The sequence below is a fragment of the Argentina silus genome, assembly GCF_951799395.1.
Source record: "Argentina silus genome assembly, chromosome: 16".
Taxonomy (NCBI): domain Eukaryota; kingdom Metazoa; phylum Chordata; class Actinopteri; order Argentiniformes; family Argentinidae; genus Argentina; species Argentina silus.
The window spans coordinates 6,010,368-6,026,459 of NC_139670.1; the positions used below are offsets into that span (position 1 = coordinate 6,010,368).

The window sequence follows — 16,092 nt, forward strand, 5'->3', positions numbered from 1 at the left end:
ACAATCTAGAAGTTATATCGTCGTGTTCGGAACTCTTAAATCGAGAGTTTGGTTACCATGACTTCAGTCATTTACTAACCTTTTGTTTCCCTCTCCCAAAAACGGTAAGTAGTATCTCAATGCTGCATTGTTCACAGTTGTACGTAGAATAAAACCCAAATATTTGTTATTCTGAGCTGACGTGCAGGTGTAGCAAACTGCGCCAAGTTGTTCTTAGACGAATTTTGCGAGTGGACACGAGCGCTGAGACCGATAAAACTGATAGGAGTTCAGACATTTGAGATAATAATGTTGTGCCTCTCGGCACTGATTGTTCGATAGGCTACTGTTCTTAAAGTCGCATTGGTGAACTCCTATTAGAGAAGTTATAAAATATCTCAATTTCAGATTATGAGAGTAGCTCTATGTTGAAGTTGTATAGATAGTGTGCGGTTTTCGTTCGTGACCGAGTCTGTTGCGTAGGCTGTATATTGGAGTGTACACGAGAGCGCGCATGGCACGTATCCTAATACTCTCACTGAACAGTGAAAATGAGCGAAGCACGCCCCCTTGCAGATGAACGCACAGTCCCGTTCTCTGTGCCCCATTCTGTCAATGTAAACTCCGGACAGAGTTGTATATCTGCTTTCTTCCATAGTTTAACTAGAGGGTTTACACTTTTAAACTTCAACTCATAATTGGACACTCCATCTCTCTTTCTAACTCTTTCTAGGGACTGGATCAAGAAGACCATGGTGTGTTTAACGTGGAATGACTGAGACCCGTCTTCTCAAGTGCGACCGGCGGGAGAGGAGTACATTTATGGAGGGTCCTGGGGCAAACTGGAATACTACCGTGAATACCGACTGACTTTTGCCGGGGATACATACCTGTCTCTCTGTTCGTTCTCTCTGGAATTGTAGTTCTGTGGCAAAGTGCGGCGTCATGTATTCGAGATATACCTGATATGTGTCTTATGTGGAAAATACCTCGTGGAAGGTGTACAGCTGGATATAGACTGGAAAGACTCGACATCTGCAACTGATATAGCCCCGTTTTTTCTGAGCGTAATGTACCTGGAATGAACACAGAGAATGGATATAATTTGGGAAATATTTATCATCCTTCAGGCCAATTTCATCGTCTGTATATCAGGTAAGTTATGGTCAGCAGCATTCTTATACATAGGCTATAGTCAGTCCCAAGTGGGACAGAAAAAAGACAGATTATAACGAGAACGAACTGGTATGAAGTTGCACAATGTTTAAAAGAAAATAAGCTCCACAGTGAAAAGTAGGCTACTAAAAATGCATTATTAGGGCATAATGTCTGACAGAGCCGCCCTACATGGAAGACTGTTTCCCAGCATATATAAGGGTCTGCAGTTTGTGTTGATTGTTTCAGCATACATAAATATCGGAGCTGTATTTGACAGCTGATAGTAATTTGAAAGAGGCGTTAACAAAACGAATATCTTCACACTATTGAGAGGATATAAGAATGATACAATTATGTATTGACGTGTTGTAGTCTATTATTGATCTATAACTGGTGCATACATTTTCTTATTGTGTATGTAACTGTGTGCGCACATTCTGCCAATTGTGAAAGTCGGTGAATTTGATTAATGCTTGAAATGAAAAGTTTGGTGATATCACCAATTCTGTCGATTTTTTTGTCAACGCTTTTGTGTATGGTTTGAGACAACACGGGCAATAATCGAGCATTAAAACATTGAACTGAGGGTGGGTACGGGGTGGGCTAATTGGGCACTGGCGCAATATGCAATGGGTGTTCCCCCGCTATTACAGTTAACAATGTTAATTGGGGTGAATGTGCGCTGATAAGGAGATGACACAGACATATTGATTCGTCTTTATCGTGGCCGACTCCAGACTCCAGTGTCGAATTAGTGCGAGGTAGAACAAATAGGACAATATTGTGCGCATCAACAAGCGCTGTTTACAATGATGCATAATTGTGCCATTGTGCGTCTCCTCCTCGACTCTTAACAGAACAGATCCATTGGTACTCTACTATGGAAACAACTGCGTCCATATTAACGATTATGTATAATTTAATACATTAGATATCATTTAGGTTTTTGAGAAATAATTGTTATCATCTCCTAAATGTGATTTACTGTTGCGCTCTTTGCTGGATCTATTATATAGGCAAATTCAACTGCAGGAATCTCTTATTAAAACCAGGTATTATGCCCGTGGAGGGGTGCGTGATATACCTGAGAATCTGGCCCTGACAAGGGATGGGCACGTTACGATTTGGCTGCGCGCAAAACCTCCCATCCCCTCCCTCGCTCATCACTCTCTCTGTGTGAGCGTATGCATTACGCACAACATAATTTCTTCATCTCTGCCCTCGGGTTTGAAATAGGCCTAGTCATGAAGATTACCGTCACTAGGCTCCTCCCATGTGTCTCCAGCAATTGCATTTTCAGGAAGGATGCGTGGACATCATCGTTTGCTGAGCAAACTGAACCTTATTGGATCCATGCATTGAAGTTATTGAATTGCTTAGTCAGTGTCGTGATAACGTGAGTGTTTCATAAGCAATTGGCTGCTGAGACTGAGCACATGTACTTTACCTGCCAAATATGCAAATGCCCACCGAATTAAAATGGACCGCTTTTCCCATGGCAACAGAAGTTTGATACCCGTGGGAATTAAGTCAATGTAGGCCTGTTGTAGGCCTACTGTGCTATATTGGACACTGAATTCACTGGGGTCCCTTTAAAACTAGGCTACTCAATGCTAATATAGTGAAGATGTAGCCCATCATGATGTTATGCCTTATCATGTCAAGTTTTGACAAGTATAATCTACATAATTAAACCAACATACAGGTAGGTCAATGTAGCATTTGGCTAAACCTATTCCAACACTGCAGCGCTGAATGGTAAAAATGCATTACTGTCCCAGGTTTGTTGAATTCACTGTATATTGACCCTGGAAGCTACCAACATTAGAAATGACTGAACACCACTGTATGTGCAAACGTATATATACCCTAATGCCAACCTTAAAGGGTTGGTTCATGGTTTTTCTACTTATAGTCAGATGTTTCCTTACCTTGAAAGTAGTCTATGGGCAGGAGAAACTTCAGAGTTGTTTAAATAGCCACTACTAGCTTCAGCTAACTTTAGCCACTGCTATCATAAAAAAAAAAAACAATGGGAGTGATGGGGGCTCAAAAAGATGTGTTCAACATTTGTTGCCAAATCACCTCAAGCCAACTTTCAACCATGCTAGAGTTAAACTGAGGTGATTGTGGCCAAGCCCTTTTTTTTTTTTTAGCCCAAACAAACGACTCACACTTATCCACATTTAAGGTCTCTTTGGACTTTGCTGAAAAGGCCATTGTAGGTAGAATTCTGTACAGTATGTGTCAGATTAACAATGCCATCCTCCTTTCCCATCTGTTCAACTACAGTACATGTAGACATCTTTTCTGTCCACTGAAGTCTGAATGGACTTTGTATTATTGGCTTTTATTTGTGATGTTAATGTGTGCCCTCCATTCACAAATCACTGGGAAGGACAACACAATTTCACTAGGCTTCACTTATCTGATGGCTTCACTTGACTTATGTGTAATTCATTGATATGAATGGACATAAATGTAGTATTGCAGGGTAAGTCCGGATTCTCAAGTCAGGATTCATTGTTCAACAGAGTGGAATAAGGCATAAGCACACAACACAGTCAATCGTGTTACCCCCCACATGTACATCAAAGCATGTTAAAGGGATCATTGGCTTAGCTGAAGTCTGAAGACTTTAGATTGGAAACTAATAGAAAATGATTGACCACGTATCATCACGTAATTGCGAGGGTCTCAAAGGAGACAATTTGACCACTCAGTGACTCATTAGCTGTGGCTCAAGGCTTCTCCCTCTTAGCCCAGCTGACATGGCCAATAACATGACAGTCTCTGCATCTGAAATGGCTAGATGTAATTTCCAAACTTCTCTCTGGTTAGCGTTATATTACCTCACAGTCAGAAAAGGAGAATTTAGTTCAGATCCATTCACTGCAGTGTGCTGTATGAAAACATAATTAATTGAAGCTGAATACTGTTTCCAATCTCAGCGAAAGAGTGGCTCTCTTCCTATGAGGAGCGAGGTATTTTCACTACAATGAGAAGCTGAGGTGTTGTGTTCAGGCATTATCCATCACCGTGGCTAAAACGACACTTATTTCAGACTTTGCTTCAAAAGCTCGACATGACTTGCATTCCCTTTCATGTTAGAGACCTACTGGATGACTGCGGGTTCCCCCCGCCCTTCTCTCTCTCTCTCTCTCTCTCTCTCTCTCTCTCTCTCTCTCTCTCACTCTCTCTCTCTAGTCTGAGTAGGCAGAACACCTTTGTAAGTAGTAAATGGAATATTTTGGATTAATTAAGAGGGTTTTATTCGGTTCTGTACCTTAATGGAAATGTTTTAAGGTTTATGAAAGCAGTAATGAATGACTTAATTTTCCTCTGGGTCCCTGAAGCTAAACCCACTGTTTTTGAGTGAGTTCATGGGATAATGGTTGTGCTTACTGCTTACTGCTTATCTATCACACTGTTTTCCTTGCATGCAAACATTTAGCTGAAACAGTTTTCTTCTTCACATGGATTTCTGAAGTCTACTCGAGTAAAAATAAATAAATAAATAAAAAGGTGTGATGTACAGTATATACTGTCCCCTAAGTCCATCTCCTGAGGCCGACTCGTACCTCCTCAACAAAGAGAAAAAAAAGAGCTCTTGTAAAATCTAAGAACAGAAGGTGAAGAAACCCATTTAACACAACACGAAAACACAAGTAGACCTCAGTGTCTACACCAGCCAGCCATATGGCACTGAACAATCTGGATGTCACAAAGGATGTTCGCAATCATTCTTTTTCACCAAGCCATGTGTCTCGTGTTGCAAACCCACAGCCGCGGGCGCTCACAGTGTATCCTCACTCCTGTCCCTTCCTGCCTGTCTGGACCACATGGCCGTGCTGTGTGTGTGTGTGTGTGTGTGTGTGTGTGTGTGTGTGCGTGTGTGTGTGTGTGCGTGTGTTTCTGTGTGTGTGTGTGTGTGTATGTGTGTGTGTGTGCGTATGTGTGTGTGTGTGTGTGCGTGTGCATGTGTTTCTGTGTGTGTGTGTGTGTGTGTTTCTGTGTGTGTGTGCGTGTGCGTGTGTGCGTGTGTTTCTGTGTATGTGTGTGTGTGCGTGTGTGCATGTGTGTGTGTATGTGTGTATGTGTGTATGTGTGTATGTGTGTGTGCATGCATGCGTGCGTGTCGTAAGTGTGTGTGACCCATGGTGACCACCCTCTCTGAGCCCAAGCAGCCCCAGCTCATCACATCTGCTGCTCAGGGATCTCAAGTCTATCAGCCTGTCAGAATGAGAAGACCTCCACACCAGCTGTAATTTACCAGAGGGAGTCGAGAGTGTGAGTGTGTGTGTGTGTGTGTGTGTGTGTGTGTGTGTGTGTGTGTGTGTGTGTGTGTGTGTGTGTGTGTGTGTGCACGCGACCGAAGTAGAACATGGCTGAAATTCCAATCCAGCTCAGGCCTCACCAGGGCTTCACATTGCAGGCAAGCGTAAGACGTACAGTAAGCACATAAGAAAGCATGATACCCTGTGTGTAGGAGATTGAACACAACGCCACCCTGGTGTCCCAATCCACCATCATATACAGACCCTGTCAGGAAAGCAAAATCTCTAGCCGCTAATCTGATAATCCTGTCCAGATGTGTGTCAGTAACAGGGATATACAGTAGTGTGTGTGTGTGTGTGTGTGTGTGTGTGTGTGTGTGCGTGTGTGTGTGTGTGCGTGTGTGTGTGTGTGTGTGTGTGTGTGTGTTCTATTGTATATTGTATACAGTATGTGGGTGGATGTGAGACAGAGGCATGAATATCCAACATCCAGCCAGCATCCACTTTCCAGAAAGATACAGTGCAGTTTGTTTATTTAGCAGTCACCCTTCATCCGAGATAATTCCTGATCATGCCTGCATTGTAATACAATTGCACCATTTGCAGCCTATTGACACAACCTTCTGTGCGCCGGCCCTGAAAAAGTGTATTACTGAAAATGCATTACTGGCATATCACTGTGATTACGTAATAGTGTATTGTGGTACATGATACTGTGGGGCGGACCAAGGCAGCCTCTAGGGGGGGCAACTCCGGTCCCGGCCGCTCTAACAAACCTAATTGATCTAGTTCAAAGGCCTTAATTACACCACAACACACACACGCACACATGCACACACACACACACACACACACGCACACACGCACACACACGCACACACGCACACACACGCACACACACATACACGCACACACACACACACACAACATAGCTCACTGTTGCTCTTGAATAGGAGAGTTTCCCAACCCTAATCTTTGGTACTGAATATTAAATATCATTATTTATTAATCTCAAAGTAGGTCTCATCCAGATAGTTATGTAACATCATTACTTCTTACAAACTCACACATGCACACACACGGATGCACAGATGGACACACAGACACCACAAACAGACACACACACACACACGCACACACATACACACACACACACACACACACACACACACACGCATATACGCACACACGCACACATACACGCACACACACACACACACACACACACACACAACATAGCAACAACATGTTGCTCTTGAATAGGAGAGTTTCTCAACCCTAATCTTTTGCACTGAATATTAAATATCATTAATTCATCTCAAAGTAGGACTCATCTAGATAGTTATGTAACATTATTACTTCTGACAAACTGTGCTGCCATAAATGTAATTCTACTATATATATATATATATATATATATATATATATACTGTATTTATACACACACTCACCGACACTGAGCACTTTATTAGAAACACCTGTACACCTTCTCATGGTGGAGGTAGTGTTATGGTGTGGGGAATGTTTTCTTGGCACACTTTGGGCCCGTTAATACCAATCAATCATCGCTTGAATGCCACAGCCTATTTGAGTATTGTTGCTGACCATGTGCATCCCTTCATGGCCACAATTTACCCATCTTCTAATGGCTATTTTGTGCATGATAATGCACCATGTCACAAAGCAAACTGGTTTCATGAACATGATTAGTTCAGTGTTCTTCAGTGGCCTTCCCAGTCACCGGATCTGAATCCAATAGAACACCTTTGGGATGCAATAGAACGGGAGATTCACAGCTTGAAAGTGCACCTGAAAAATCTGCAGGAATTGCGTGATGCAATCATGTATCATGGATCAGAATCTCAAAGGAATGTTTCCAACATGTTGTGGAATCAATGCCACGAAGAATTGAGGCTGTTTTGAGAGCAAAGGGAGGCCTTACCCAGTATTACTATAGTTTTCCTAATAAACCAAGTGGACAGTGTGGGCTTTGGGCTGTGTCCAGCTAGACAGATGCATATACACAGTTTAGGTGTGGTAAGTTCTGGATGCAGTGGCAGATGAACAGTACCTTTATGATTTTCAAGCACTATCATGATCATAACAAAGGAAGACAAAGGTACTCAGGAACTATTTCAGTTATTAGTTTCTAAAGCGGTAGTTAGTTTCTAAAACGTTTTTGAAAAATTACCTTCTCTTCGTAATTACAAAGACAAAAAAGTTGTAATTTTCAAAACAAAAAACACTTTCAGAGAGAGTGAGAGAGAGAGAGAGAGAGAGAGAGAGAGAGAGCTCTTTCTAGCCTCAGTGTCTGAACTGCACAGATCCAACAAATAGATAATAATAATAATAATATTAATAACACAACAGATCTACTGTACACATCCATTTATAATGATGACAAGACAACTCATCTCAACAGATGCAGAGCCTTTGCAGTAGTCATCTGCAGTGCTGAAGCGCAGGCAGCTCACTGCACAGACGTCTGCCTGCCTGCCTGTCTCTCTGTCTGTCTGTCTGTCTGCCTGCCTGCCTGCCTGCCTGCCTGTCTCTCTGTCTGTCTGTCTGCCTGTCTGCCTGCCTGCCTGTCTGTTTGTCTGCCTGTCTGCCAGCCTACCTGCCTGTCTGCCTGTCTGCTTGCCTGTCTGTCTGTCTGCCTGTCTGTCTGTCTCTCTGCCTGTCTGTCTGTCTGTCTGCCTGTCTGTCTGCCTGCCTGCCCGTCTGTCTGTCTGTCTGTCTGTCTGCCTGCCTGCCTGCCTGTCTGTCTGTCTGCCTGTCTGCTTGCCTGTCTGTCTGTCTCGTGTCTCCAGAGCCAGCAGGGGAAGATTGAGGAGTGTTGGATGAGCTCCAACACACAACATATTGCACACTGCATTTTAGATGGGAAACCAATTGTGGATGTTTTGGCTTGATTGAAAGTGTCCTCGGGGGCTGGGTCTCTGACATACACACACACACACACACACACACACACACACACACACACACACACACACACAATCATAGACACTCTCATACACAGCTGGGGCCATTACAGGGACCCACCAACAGTAGCGGGGTGAGAGATAATTATCTCATAAGTCAGTAAGCACAGCTGTTTGCAAGGTCAAGTTTCATTTATGGACACACTCCCTCAGTTTTTCCCCTGTCTCTCTCTCTCTCTCTCTCTCTCTCTCTCTCTCTCTCTCTCTCTCTCTCTCCCCCTGCATGGGTAAACTGCTGGACTGCCTCAGCGTCATGGTGAATATTAATGGTAGAGTTTGACAATTACTCTATATGAAAATGAAGTGTTTATTTACTGAGTCTCTTTGTGTTTACGGGGGGAGAGGGGGGGGGGGGGTTGCAGGGAAATGCTCAAGTCACAACCACAAAATTGGTTCTAGTTTGAGGAGTTCAATCAGTCACATGGTAAATTGATCTGCATTAGGCCTTCACAGACTGCAGCAGGTCTGGATTCCAGTTGTAGCAGGTTAGCCTGGGAGATCTGACCTGATCTATTGATTTGTTGATCAGTATTGATCAGTCGAGCCATGCTCTGTAGGCATTGAATACCTTCAGGTGTAACCATCTGATTACCTCGCCCTGAATAGTGAATGGGACCATATCTGGAGGCACTGTTGGACCATAGTGGCAGGTTTATTTTTTATAAAAGGGTTGTATAGTAATTTCATGTGACCCTGCTTGGTTGATTAATTTGATAGTAGATGTAGCTTGATATAAATACTGGCTCATTGATATGCAGCCAACCAGTGATGAATGGCTTTATGTGACTCACTCTGTTTTACCTGTATGATAATTACTGTCTGTTGGAGTTCAGCTTGGGGCAGGAGAAATGAACAGCAATCTATCATTTTACCATGCTCATCTCCTTATCCCTCGCTCCCTCCCTCCCTCCTCCCCTCTCTCTGAGTCCTGTCTGCATTTCCCTTTATAGATCGGAGGCATTTCCTTTTTGCTGATGCCAGTAAGTGTGTTTCAGGACCACGGCCAAGCTGTGTGGGAAATGGGACAGAACTTTTTTGCTGTCCTCCTCTGTGCTCCTTCTTCCTCCTTCTCTTCATCCTCCCTCCACTTTCTCTCTGTCTCTCTCTCTCTCTCTTCTCTCCCCCGCTCTCTCTCTCCCTCCTGAGGAGATGCAGGTGTGATGATGTCTCATCTGTAGGCGAACTGCTTTCTCTGCAACACCAGAACACCTTCATGACAGACACGACAGACATGACAGCCAGACATTCCACAATGTCTCCAATTCTCTGTCTCAATCTCACCATGCTGAATAATTCACATGGATAACCATTGCACTGCTGTACGCATGACAAAATGGAGCTTAACAGATACATCGCTAACGTATTTTAATGAGGGACCCCATTTGTTAACAGATTGCTCTCAGGCATCTTTTGCCCACACAAAAGCCATTGGTGGAGGCAACATGCTAGCCCCCAGCTCAGAGAGAGATACAGAGATGTAGCTTCATGCAGTACAGCCTCTCATGCAGCGTGTAAGAGGCTCATGTCCGCTGGTTTCCTCCAATGCTCCTTCCTAATATTACCTATTGTGAGGGTCACACACACAAGGGTCCCTAGGGTCACACACACACACACACACACACACACACACACACACACACACACACACACACACACACACACACACACACACACACACACACACACCCACACACACACACACACCATATTAAATTGTGTTATTGGTTCTTACCCTTCACTGTGTTTTTGTCCTCTGGAGGTTTCACCTGACAAGGTACCTGTGGATTAGCAAGCTAAGCTAACAGCAACCATTTCAGCCTGTGGGTGACCATTCAAATAAAGTGTCACCAAGTTGGTTGCCTGTGAAGGCAATTACCAGCAAGGACATACCATCACCACTGTCTCAAAATTGGTACTCAAACCAATTGCCCTGCCCTGCCTAAGTACAGGGTAAGGGAAACACTGACTCTCTGTTGTTGTCCAATAGCGTATTGCGATGTGCAGTGATTTAGACACACTTGAATCAATGGTGGTGTTTACTTCAAGTTCATCTTGCATTGAAAGGGAAAAGCTATTAGTCATTTTGAGGAACAAGTCAACCAGCAGGATTGGAAACATCATTTTTGGAGCTGGGAGCTGTTCATCTCCCTTCGGGAAGAAACCCTGGGCTCCAGACTTGAGTCGAGAATGTTGATTGTCCAGTCGATTGCCTTTGAAGAAAATAGCATTTTTTTACTTCCGCGTCCACCCCCACCACCCCCTCGTCCGTCTCTGAAATTGAACCACTCTCGTGCGGTAGCACCTGGCCAGTCTTTGGAGGGGAAGTCTCACCACCTCCACTCCTATTAAACGAGGCAAGGCAAGGCAACCTCCGAGCCCTTCTATTAAACCTCGCTTTGCTGTGGCACTGAATGAACAAAAAAAAAAGTTGAGATGTAAAAAGCAATATCCAGAAGCCTCGCCTGGTAATTCTGGGTTGCCACCTTCCTTTTGTAGTGTGACCTTTACTGAGTCACCTCGATTACACTGTACCAGCCTCCTCTAATCTGCCTTCTAACTGTCTTGTACAGTTCACACAACATGACAGAATGCATTTCCATACTAATACCTGAAGAGACATACAAGGGGGAGTGTTTGTGTGTGTGTGTGTGTGTGTGTGTGTGTGTGTGTGTGTGTGTGTGTGTGTGTGTGTGTGTGTGTGTGTTTGTATGTGTGATGGGAGGGGGGTGAGGATTTTTCAATTCCAGGTTTGTTTGTTCTCTGTCGTCTTCGGCGTCTTCAGAGATCATGTGTTTGCAAAGGTCTCTCGCTGAGAAGGTTAGGGAGGGGGGTCGGAAACAACGAGGATGAAAACAAGAATATTGAAATCAAGACGTGTGAACGTCGGAGTGCGACGTCTCGCTTGTCTCACGTTAAAATGCATGTGATTGACATCTTTGCTCTCTGTTTTTCCCCCCCACAGCTCAGCCAAACCAACCAAAAATTCATGAGGGGTGGTGGGCGTACAAGGAGGTTGTGCAGGGGAGCTTTGTACCAGGTAAGGCTCTTGACATACTGCTAAGAATCATGTGTTTTTTTTCTCTCGAAGATTGAACTCTTGTGTTTTTGAAAGTGTAACATTGGGTATGTTTACCACGGTGATGGACTACTTTGCCATGGGCGATGTTTTTTTTAATTTTTTTAATTTATTCTTACGAGAAGTTTTGTGTCCTTCTCTCACTGTTGACGTTGTTTTGTTGGTGATTGATTGACAGGTGCATAAGGTTTTTTTCTGCCTCTTACATTTCCGAGTAAGTATATGTCAGCCCAATTATTTTCCAAGATTATATTTCTTTTCTGGGCTGGAACATTTAATGAGGCCTGCAGGTCTGCCATGTGTGTGTGTGTGTGTGTGTGTGTGTGTGTGTGTGTGTGTGTGTGTGTGTGTGTGTGTGTGTGTGTGTGTGTGTGTGTGTGTGTGTGTGTGTGTGTGTGAATGTGCATGTCACACAGTATAACAGCTGAGTTAACTGTCAGAGACAGAGCAGGGTGCTTAAGAGACCTTGTCGTTGTCGAGTGCTTTATCTCAGATATAATGTCAGCTCTCCAATCCTCACAGGCCTTTCGCCCCACTAACCACGGGGCAGCTGGTACAGCTAATACGCTATTCATGATCCTTCTGTGCAAAGGTAGAATCATCACTGATTTAGCTGCTCCAGTTCTGTATCGATGACACTTCGGTACAGAGGATTTGACGGTGCCTGACAAAGGAGCAAGACATTTAAACCCAATGAAAAATTAAGGTAAACTGGGGAAGAAAAGGAAAAGGATAGATATTCTTTTTTTTTTTTTTTTTTTTTTTTTTTTTTTTTAAAAGGGCATTTCTGATTTACTGGGATAGAGATAGTAGAGATTGACAGGAAGGATGGGTGAGAGAGAGGAGGGATGACATGCAGGATATGTCAATGGCCGGAATTGGACTAGGGACCTTGTGATGATATGGTAAGGACCTTAGTGTGCTACGTCACTGAGCGCCCCGATGATAGATATTCTACTGTATACACAAAGCACACCTCGTTGGTAACCAGAGTGGGAGGGAATCTGGAGTGAGTGTTTTTAATGTTGACCTTCACAACTGTTGCCTTGTTTAACTGTTTACCACTCTCATGTTTTCTTGCTGGTTTAAAAATAATTAAATCCACAGATATTTTAGAGACTAAAAAATACACAAAAAAATATAGATGTTACCGTGTGTCCATATCGCAACACACTCTGCTAGCAAAACATGCATGCAGTAACGGTAGAGCAAGGCCACCATAACGCACCCTTCCGCGTGTTACTATTGAGTATAATCTGTACATTTCCATAAAGCACTACTAAGGGGTAAAAAAGTACTTAGGCTAAGGGGAAGTTGACAAGGGAAGGTATTAGCCAACATTAGCATTGGCAAAAATAATTAGCAAACAAAAAACGCTAAAACCACTTTTGTCCAGCGAAATTGCCCCAAAGCCTACTTGAACCTGCGACGTTCAGTTAACCAAGAGCAGTAAGACGCCGAGTTGTAAGCTCTGTGTAAGGTTACAATGATAAAGTAATCCCATTTTGTATCTTATGTCACAATAGCTGACCTTTGGAATATAATGTGCCCTTTCTGAGCTTCTCCAATTAGCTTTAGCGTTTATCAAAGAGGAGCATGTAGTCCTGCATCCCCTCTTAGTACAGTATGGCATCTATTGAGCAGTGAGATTGTGCTCTTCAGGTCAAAGGTCAAAGTAATTTGTTATTGCCGTGTATCTATTTTATATATTTTTTTTTTCATATTCTCTTTATCCTATTTCAGAAGATTATCTTGTACTTCTGCTGGCAAGTGGTTTAGGAGGAGATAAATCCTGTGGGTTTCTCAGAGCTGGGGGGCAGGGAGGGGAAGACTGAGCACCAAGCCAGGGAGGAGCCCTTCTGAACAGGCACAGAGCAGACACAGGCTCCGCGGTAATCACCACTACATGACCATAGGAAGGACACAAGAGGCGGTATTATGACAACTAATGAGGAAGCATTAAACCAGTTGTTTTTAATCTAGGGTTTGGATTTGGGTCCCAGTTATGGTTTAGGATTATGGTTATGGTGTGTGGTTAAAAAGGACCCATCTGGAGCTGCAGAGGCTGGTGGATGTGGGCACCAGTGTGTTGCCCAGAGGTGGTTGGATGAACCTGCGAAGCAGAGAGAAGACACTGGGCTGCATTCAAGTGATTGTTTAACACTCAGATCCCCCTGCCCGCAACTCATACGGTTAGGTTGTTATTTCAAAATTCTCTCTCCTCTTCTCTCTCCCCTCCACCCCCACCCCCACCCCACACCCACCCCCCTCTCTCTCTTTTTAAAAAGTATATTGTTCTGCACCATTGGAGCAAGATGCGGGGTACATTCGAGGCGTGGCGGGGCTTGCTGCCTGCTGGTCATCTTACTGTTGGAGGTTTCTGATGGCGTGGTGTGCCAGAGCACAGACCCTCACCACGGCAGGTCCCTGATGGGGGGGGGGGGGGATGGAGAGAGAGAGAGAGAGAGAGAGAGAGGGGTGGGGGTGGGGGGGTGGAGAGAGAGAGAGAGAGGTGGGGGTGGGGGGGTGGGGAGAGAGAGAGAGAGGTGGGGGTGGGGGGTGGAGAGAGAGAGAGAGAGAGGGGTGGGGGTGTGTAGAGAGAGAGAGAGAGAGAGGTGGGGGTGGGGGGGTGGAGAGAGAGAGAGAGAGAGGGGGGGGATGGAGAGAGAGAGAGAGAGGGGTGGGGGGGATGGAGAGAGAGAGAGAGAGAGGGGAGGGGTGGGGGGGGGGGGGGTGTAGACGACCAGCTTTTGTCACAGTGAACATAATGTTCAAATAACACATTCCTCTGTTTCCATGATTGCTAGACAGCTCTTGTTTTGAACTACAGCAAATATTAGATCTGATCCGAAAGCCTCTCAGCTGCTGACAGAATAACGGACGATAACCGTCCCGTTGTAGCGGCGTTGAATGTCGTCATTTATTCCTTCCAGGTCACACTTTAACAGCCCTGATTCAGTCAGATCCCATTGGCTTCCCTCGCAGGCTTGTTTAGTAACCAACTGTTATTTCAAACGACCATCGTACTGTATCACCCGATTACTTGCAACGACAGGGTTGATGAACAAATGATACATTTTTCAGACAACGCTATACCACTCTGAAACAAGGACCCCGTTACCAATTACAGGTTTTTGAGCTACCCTCACCAAAAACCCAGTGTCCTGAAAAATCCCCTTAAAGGCTTTCTACTTAATACTCCCGTTAAGCCGCTCATAATCAATGGAGGATGCTAATTGGCAGGTACTTTGTGCGTGTCTGGCAGGTAGAAATCGCTTCTCGGAGTGACAGTTGCTGATCGAAACCCAATTAAAGGAACAGAGAGAATACCACAGGGGGGCAGGGGCTGATTTGCGACTGGCAGTTTATTGGGGGAAAATGGATATCCAATAGCACTTTGCCATGCTTGTTTCTGGCACACAGGTCAGATCTGCGAAGGGACGTGCATTAAGGATTCACAGACATGCGAGGTTGACGGAGGAACCATGCTTGGGTGTTTCTGATTGGGTCAGACGAGGCTCTCCCCAATGGTGAGGGTATGGCCTATGGAGATGCGGAGACTCGGTCTGCTGAGGGCGTGCCATGGGATTCCAACTGTCTGGACAGATTTAGGCATGAGTCAGAAGGATTGCTGTGGCGACTTTTCTGGTGACCTCTAGGTAGAGGGCAGTCTCTTTCTCTCTCTCTCTCTCTCTCTCTCTCTCTCTTTCTCTCTCTCTCTCTCTCTCTCTCTCTCTCTCTCTCTCTCTCTTTCTCTCGACCAGTCAGGCTGATTTCAGGAGTGGTGTCAGGTGTGCAGGAGTCAGATGACCAGCCGTTCCCCATTACCAGCGTTTGCCATAAATACCTGGTTCTACCTTCACTATCCTGCCTGCTTACCTGAACCCTGCCTGGGCAACTATCCGCCTACCTGCCTGTTCCCCTGCATGACTGCCCGATTCCCTGCCTGACCTCTTGTGTGTACGACTGCCCACCTGCCTACTCGACCTATGCCTGTCTGTCAACCCGATTACCTACCTAAACTCTGCCTGTCTGCCTGCCAGCTTACCTGTTTGACCCCTGCCTGCCTGACCAACCGCCTGCCTGACCCTTACCGGACTACCTGTCTACATATCGGCTCAGTCAGCCTTCTCTTAATAAACACACCCCAGCTCGGGGTTTCACTGATCCTGTCTCTTAGGCTGTGTTTTACACTTGGGTTCACCTGTCTGACCGTTATAGTTGGACTATGATTTGAACATCTTAGTGTCATATGGTAAATAAACAAACAGTATTGGCACATTTTGTTTTCAACTTGTGAGCATCAGATATACGTACATCACAAGTTTATGTCAATGCACAGTTTTAATTTGAACTTACATTTATGAGTCCATGCACTGCATTTCCATAGCCTACCGATAGCCTTTAATTCCACCTACATGGTAGCCATATTGCCGGGATCATGGTGGATTACATGAGTTTCTTATGCGAAGCCTCTCTGCGATGTCCATCTCAGCATGTCTCTCAGAGGACTTTTTCCCTGTAATGGTTTTGTTTGTGCCAGTCAATCCTAGCGTTGTGTGTTGCCTGTATCAGATGACGGGTTATCGGTTGATCCAGGACGCACAGTGCTCACAAC

The 16,092-nt window shown here is 44.7% G+C and overlaps 1 protein-coding gene across 1 annotated transcript in view; it reads left to right on the forward strand.

Annotated features, from left to right (window-relative positions):
- Window positions 1-998: 998 nt before the first annotated feature.
- Window positions 999-16,092, forward strand: part of ca10a (carbonic anhydrase Xa) — a gene marked incomplete at its 3' end in the record, with an annotated part of 87,377 nt that continues 72,283 nt past the window's right edge. The window contains exons 1-2 of the mRNA XM_083688077.1: window positions 999-1,134; window positions 11,361-11,435. Of these exons, the coding sequence (XP_083544203.1) occupies window positions 1,074-1,134; window positions 11,361-11,435 (136 nt within the window). The 5' untranslated portion in view covers window positions 999-1,073. The remainder of the gene's footprint in view (window positions 1,135-11,360; window positions 11,436-16,092) is intronic.